Source organism: Micropterus dolomieu, linkage group LG15 (genome assembly GCF_021292245.1).
Source record: "Micropterus dolomieu isolate WLL.071019.BEF.003 ecotype Adirondacks linkage group LG15, ASM2129224v1, whole genome shotgun sequence".
Taxonomy (NCBI): Eukaryota; Metazoa; Chordata; class Actinopteri; order Centrarchiformes; family Centrarchidae; genus Micropterus; species Micropterus dolomieu.
This window is the reverse complement of record NC_060164.1, coordinates 22,239,011-22,246,511: the sequence shown is the minus strand read 5'-3', so window position 1 is coordinate 22,246,511 and position 7,501 is coordinate 22,239,011. Positions and strand designations below refer to the sequence as shown.

The 7,501-nt window shown below is 38.7% G+C and overlaps 1 protein-coding gene across 1 annotated transcript; it reads left to right on the top strand.

Moving 5' to 3' along the window:
- The first annotated feature begins 1,748 nt into the window (after nt 1-1,748).
- LOC123984299 (E3 SUMO-protein ligase ZBED1-like) lies at nt 1,749-3,414 on the top strand. The gene is made up of 2 exons (XM_046071113.1): nt 1,749-2,365; nt 2,632-3,414. The coding sequence occupies exons 1-2, from the start codon at nt 1,779-1,781 to the stop codon at nt 2,714-2,716; spliced, it is 672 nt and encodes a 223-aa protein (XP_045927069.1). The 5' UTR covers nt 1,749-1,778; the 3' UTR covers nt 2,717-3,414.
- The last annotated feature ends 4,087 nt before the right edge of the window (nt 3,415-7,501 follow it).

Sequence of the window (7,501 nt, the reverse complement as noted above, 5' to 3'; positions counted from 1 at the left end):
TTGCCTAATGTGGAAACTGGAAACTGTCTTTTACAGTACTGTAGCATACTACTTTCAGCACTTCTAAGGCGATTTGAAACATATATCTTGCATTGTTTGTTACTGGATTCACTGGCAGTTAAAATTACTAAACTGAAAAGATATCTTTACGTTGTGTTTTGGTGATTCTCATTCTCATGACATTTCACAATGAAAGACTGGCTGTGTTACCAGTGTGATGAGTTTGGAATTTTGTACTAAGAGTTGTGAATTTTTACCACATACTTGTGATACCAAAGCGATCAACAAAAACTGTAATGTGTCTTTATATTTTTAATTATGTAACATAAATGTAGTAGAACAAAACTGGAGCCCACAAGCAAAGCAGCAAGAAAAATGAGCTTCTTCTGGGGTTGTGTGGATGCATACCTGTAGATCTACCAGTAATCAAACAGAGGAAGGAGGAGGTGTGTCTGCTTAGGTGTGCATTTATTTTATTTTATTTTACCTTTATGTTACCAGAAAGTCTCATTGAGATAAAAAATCTCTTTTACAAGAGAGACCTGGCCAAGGTAGCAGCCATACATAAACACAACATATTAAAATGCTACATATAAGGTAGGAGCTATACATAAACACAACATATTAAAATGCTTCGTACAATCATGACAAAATTCAACAACACAAAAAACACATCTATTCAAATGCAATGGCCTCTCAAGAAAACAATCACATGTCTCCTTCACCACATTCTTTATGATGTTCTTAAATTTATCAATTGATATACATGTTTCTAGTTTAAGATCTTTTTACAAATTATTCCATGACCAGGGTGCATAGTATGAAAGTGCAGTTTTCCCCAGATCTGTGTATAATCCTGGGTACTTTAAAAAGCAACCACTTGGAGGAGTGTAGCTGGTAACTAGCAGAATTGAGACAGAGAAGGGTACAGAGGTAAGCTGGAAGTTCACCTAGAATGGCTTTTTATATAAAAATATATCAGTGCTGTTTTCAGTGGGTGGTCAGTGATGTCCAACCTATCAGATCATAAATAATGCAATGAATTGCATTTGTAATAAAGCGTAGAGATGCATGATATACTAAATCAAGGCTCCGTAAGATGGAGGAGGCTGCGTGCATATATAATTTGTCGCCATAATCAATCACAGACAGAAAAGTATTTTCCACAAGTTTTTTTTTGGCTTTGACAGTAAAGCTAGATTTATTTCTAAAATAAAAGCCAATCTTCACTTTGAGCTTCCTAACTAGATTAGGAATATGTACATTAAATAAATGTTTGTCGTCTATCCATATAGCCTAGTATTTGTACGTGGGTACCCTTTCAATGGATTTACCATCAGACGTAAAAATTAGTGCTGTCAGTTAAACGCGTTATTAACGGCGTTAACGCAAACCCATTTTAACGGCGTCAATTTTTTTATCGCTATATTAACGTTGTTTTTGGCCTAGCAAAATTTGTAGTTTTTTTCACAAGCTGTTACAACAACAAGTAACGTTAGAAAAACTACAACACCACACCGGATCTAGCTAGACCGGAAACAAAACAACAGGCAAGCTGCACACACTTGTTTGGGCTTAGGTTTTGAGTGGATGCCGAGCGCGAGACGCCGAAATGGATGCCAGTACAATTCTAAATAGAAAGTTTACATTTAAAAAGTTGCCAAATGCTTCCATTGACAAGACCAAAGTGATATGTGTGTTTTGTCGTTGTGAACTGAGTCATGTGAATCATCACAGCAAGTCCAGTCTAAAGTACAGCAGGTACTGGTGATTACTGGATGTCCCTCAGTAATCACAACTACCTCGGGGTCACAGCCTATTACTTTGATCCACAGTTGAAACTTCAGTCGCATGCTTTGACTGTTATAAAGACAGAAGTGCGGCACTTCACTGACGCTGTTGCACAGCACTTTATGAAAGTAGCTAGAGAGTGGGACATTGAACACAAAGTTGTCTCACTGACCACGGATAGTGCACGCAACATGATTGCAGCGGCCAGGCAGCTCTCCTTTGAGCACATGCCGTGCATCGCACACAGTGTGTACCGAGCCGTCACGGTTTCTCTAACCAACAGCCCGTTTGACAGCGCATTGGCAAAATGCAGAAAAGTTGTGGGACATTTTAAGCAGCCCAGCAAACCAAGCGGAGCTCGAGCAGCAACAAGTCGCACATCATCAGAAGAAAGAGTCACTCGCACAAGAAGTGTCAACCAATGGAATAGTACCCTGGAAATGATCAAGCGTGTTCAGCGGAATGCTGAACCTCTGAGAGATGCACTGGCCCTGCACACAACCAATGTCGCCATGCCAACAGCTTCTGAGCTGGAGAAACTGAAGAAGCTCGAGGCTGTGCTGGAGCACTTCAGGTAATTTATTGTGCATCTGTATTGTTTGTATATCTGTTTGATAATCAAAGTAGGTCTGTGTCAGAACAGTATCATTAATGATTGGGTGTGTGTTTATGTGCGTGCGGGTAGGCTATGCATGTGTGAAAGATTGGAGTGTGTGTGTGTGTGTGAGTGTGGTGAGTGAGAGAACTATGTGTGAATTACAGTAGGCCTAACTAGTTCCCCAATAAAGTGCTTCTCTATATTATTGCAAGTATGTGTCTAAACTTCTGGGTGGAGAGAAGTTTGTGTCTTGCTCAGCAGTGCTGCCAGCATTGTGTCATCTGTCGCGACTGTTGGAGGTCACTTAGGACGACCCAGCTTACATGATCAAGTTCAAGGGAACCTTTGCAGCAGACATGGAGGGTCAAAGAAACCAACTCTCATGCTTGCACACGAGTCTTCGTCTGATGAAGAGGAGGACAGTATTGAGCAATGTCTGGAGCGCTACAAGGCAGAGCCTCTTACTGGCATGGATGACTGTCCCCAGGAATGGTGGTCCACACATGAAGGGGCACACAGTGAAATGGCCCGCCTTGCACGCAAGTACTTAGCAACACCGGCCACATCAGTACCTTCTGAAAGGTTGTTTTCACTGTCTGGGCATGTTGTACAAAAGAAGCGAGCTTCCCTGTTGTCTGAAAATGTCAACAGGCTTGTCTGTTTGAGTAACTGGCTCAAAGCAAAGAAGTAGTAGGCTTACCTTTTATTGGCAAGTTACTGTTCATTCTTTCTGAAATAAGAGGCTGGGTTGATGAGCCTCTGGTGAATAAAGAGCAGTAGCCTGACTGCTATGTTCAAAGCAAACTTGAGAAAAAGAAAGTATTAAGCCATGGTTTAACTGCACTATAGGCTGCTGAGTCCTAGTTTACCTTACATGTGCACTTTGTAATTTTATTTTGTATTGCCCTGTTTTGATCCCTTAGAAAGGGCTGTTGAAGGGGCTTTTTGTGTGAGAAAGTTTTTTTCACCCTTTTATTGATGGACAGTGTTACATTGTGTGAAAGATTATTTGCTCCAAGTGTGAATGTTAGTGTGAAATTGAACACTACAGTATATGCCAATGTTGTTTTCAATAAAAAAACATTTGCACAAAGCAAGCCGATCCACTTTTCCATGTTGATAAGAGCATTAAAATGAAAAAAAAAAGAATGGGACAAAAATAAATTAAGGGACATTTATAATAGATAAAAATGTGCGATTAATTGCGATTAATTGCAAGTTAACTATGACATTAATGCGATTAAATATTTTAATCGTTTGACAGCACTAGTAAAAATGAAGATGAAGATCATCAAGCAACTCTAGGCGAGCTTTTGAGAAGACCATGAACTTTGTTTTCTGAGGATTTAAAACCAATTTTTATTTGAGCAGAGCAGTTGACTGAAATGCAGTCTGAAGCTCTTGCACAGCCTGTGCTATGGAAGGAGCATGAGTATAAATGACAGTCATCAGCATAGAAGTGTATTTTTGCTTGAACGTCCTTACCTAAAACATTTATAAAAACAGAGAACAGAATAGGTCCCAAAACAGACGCCTTTAGATATCTCAAGAAACTCAGATTTGTGGGCTTCTGCATAGACACACTGAGTCCGAACTACATAATAGTTTCTAAACCATTTAACAGCATTAGGACAGAAACCAGCATCCCTAAGTTTATTCAGCAACAATTCATGATCCACAGAATCAAATGCCTTGGATAGATCTACAAATAAGGCAACGCGATGCTGTTTTCTGTCTAAGGCACCAATAAGGTCATTGATTACCACCATAGCAGCATGAATGGTACTGTGGCCAGTTCTAAAACCAGATTAAAAATTGTTTAAAATATTATTATCAAGTAAGAACTGTTTTAACTGTAAATTTACCTGGGATTCAAGGATCTTAGCCAGGATTGAGAGTTTGGAGATCGGACAGTAGTTGTTTAGCTCTGTGGGGTCCCCACCTTTAAATAAGGGGAAAGGATAATAGCAGCTTTCCAGATTTGGGGTATTGAATTGGACATAAGACTCAAATTAAAAATGTGAGTAATAGACTCAGCAATAACATCTGCCGCCACCTTTAGGAGATAAGGATCCAGATTGTCGGGACCTGCAGGTTTTTTGTGGTCAATGCCTTCCAGAGCTTTACAAACTTTAGCAACTGAAATAGTTTTAAGATCAAACAAATCCAGATTTCTATCAGTTGCAGTGGTGACAGAACATGGGACAGGTGCATTTACATTTGAGCTGTCAAATGCAGACCCAGCACAGATAAAGTGTTTGTTTAACTGACTGACCATAGCAGCTTTATCCTTTATTTCATCTGACCAACCAGAATGTGTTCAGGGAGGCTTGAAGCAACATGTGTACCTGACATAGATTTAATTACTTTCCAGAATTTTGAGGGGTTATTTAGATTCTCCGTAAGTGTCTTCAGATAAAACTCTGATTTGGAATTTCTTATCATCCTTAGGGTTCTAAACGTAGTCCAATCAGCAGAGGAGTTTGAAAATCTAGCTTGGGCCCACGATTTATTTCTTAAATGATTAGCTCTGAAAAACTGTTTGAGAACCAGGGATTTTCCCTACCACTGATCCTAAACTTTTTAATCGGAACATGTTTATTAGAGATAGACAGAAAAATTGAGTGAAAATATTCCTATGCCAATTCAACATCCGGAATCTGGAGTTACTCTGTTAAGATCACTATGATATAAATCATGCAGGAATGCCTGCTCTTGAAAACCTTTAAAATATCTTTTAAAAATTAACCAGGGCTTTACCTTGGGGATTTTTGTATTCCTGACACAAGCAATTGTACAATGATCGCAGACATCATTGCAAAATATGCCAGTTGAGGTGTATTTGTGAGATGTATTTGTTATAACTGAATCAAGCAAGGTAGATTTATGTTGTGCTTTAGGATTTGGCCTTGTTGGAGCATTAATGAGTTGCACTAGGTTTAATGTATCACACAGTTCTTTAAAACAATCTAACGTCCCCGAAAGCCAGTCCCAATTTAGATCACCCATTAGGATGAATTCAGAGTCATTTAATTCATGTAAAATATCTGAAATAGATTTGAAAGCAACTTTTGCTGCAGTCGGGGGTCTATAGCAACCAACAACAGTGATGTAAGAATCCTTTGATACGCCTACTTTGATGGCCAAGACCTCAAACTGGTTAGCTTTAATAATTGAAAATGTACTGTATATGTGGTTATCTGTATTGGTGGTTTACTTAGATGAGTGTAGTGTGTGTGTGTGTGTGTGTGTGTGTGTGTGTGTGTGTGTGTGTGCGTGCGTGCGTGTGTGTGTGTGTGCATTTGCGCAGTTGGAAGAAACACTCCCTATAGCCACTGGTTACATAACAATTTCCAGCTGAATGCCCCAGCTTGTGTGTGAAATAAGTTCTTCTGAGAAACTGAAGGACCTCCATTCACTTTGAGGTTGTCACACCATCATGACACCCTCAATGTGCTTATTTTATTTAGGATGTTGAAGTTTAGTATTGTAGTGGAAGAAGAACTACTGAAAACAAATTAAGGTCCTGCATTCACAAGTAAATTACAGATGCATTTTAGTGGGGTTATTTTAACTGCATTACACACTCTTGGATAGTTAAATCTACAACAATGTATTGTAATTGAGTTTATGTTTTTTTATGTTAAATTGTAAACTGCAAAGTAACCATAGCTTGCATATAAATGTAATGAAGCAGATTTGCCTCTGTTACATAGTAGAAGTGTAAAGCAGCATAACGTGAAAAAAAGTCTCAAGTAAAGTACTATCTCAAAAATGCACCTAGGTTCAGTACTTGAGTAAATATAGTTGTCTTTCACCACTTGTATTAACACCAAGCAATATATCGGTCCTGCATATCTTCTGAAAGAAATAATAAAACTGTGTGATCAAACATTATATGGGTTGTGGGTGTGTCTGTGCCCAGAGGCCAATCATTTAAATCTGCCTATAAATAAAGAAAAAGTGGTCATGGCACATGGAGTGGAAGTGGATGTAACAAAAAAATTTAAATAGCAATTGTCACATATCAATGCTTGGTCAAGACCCCTTAGTGTCAGTTTTTAACACATTGGGTACCCCTTTAACATCATTGTTTTATGCTACAAGTAGGCCTTTTATAAATAATTGAAAAGTCATGGAAAGGAGGCGGTTGGGGTCCACTTGGGTACAATTAGGCCAAGTGGCGCTATAACAACAAACATTTTGTTGTAACTTCTATCTATATTAGCCACACCTATTTGCACATACATCGATCGACCATTTTGAAATTTGTCCAGATCTGGGTTTTTTTGCTTCTCCTCCTACAAATGTTGATCAATCATCAATAAATGTGGTTCAGAACATCTTTGATTTTCCATACATTTTTGCAATAGCTGGCCCTCAAATTTTGCTCAAATGCTGTGGGCAAGACTTATATTGAAATAAAATTGCAGATCTCTGTGCAGATATACACTTTGTGCCCATGTTTAGATATAATATTTGGGTGACCATGACAAATTTGGCGTCATTTGGCTAATAGGTGGCGCTGTAGCAGCAACATCCTTCAATAAAAGAATGCATCTCTGTCCATCTGTCTGTGTATGACTGTTGTAGTAGACCTAAAAAGAATTGATACCCAATTATGAATTTTTAATTCATAAAATCAAAATTTCCTCGTTAAGGGCACCACCGGAGTTGTTATAATCCTAGAGTCTCCGGACCTCTAGGTAGTTTTGAATAATTATACAATTATTACTAGTGATCAGTTAGTTAATAATCGCTCAATTATCTTAAATCAGTCAGTCAGTCTCATATCTAAAGGGTCAATTCTCTTGGCAGGAACTAGAAATAGGCAACACACACAGCTCTTGATTATATTACAGTGAATTTATTCTCTAACTAAGGTGATAGAAAGATGGTTGGATACAGGGAACATAAACATTTGCTGAACAATGAGCCTGGAGGTTCGATTGTGGGACGCATTTGACTCATACGGCATAGGAGCTAATTAAAGTAAACTAATGCTATAATTTAGGAGTTAAAATGGACATCTGATCACAGGACGTGTGTTAAGTCTTACTGCTTGTCGACAGCCTGCTTTCGGCCTGTTGCACGGGTCCCACGCTAGCTGCC

Coding starts and splice junctions, on each gene's coding strand:
- LOC123984299 (XM_046071113.1), top strand. CDS start 1,779: ATGTCCCTCAGTAATCACAACTACCTCGGGGTCACAGCCTATTACTTT. Junction 2,366..2,631: donor GCTGTGCTGGAGCACTTCAG/GTAATTTATTGT, acceptor GGTGGAGAGAAG/TTTGTGTCTTGCTCAGCAGT.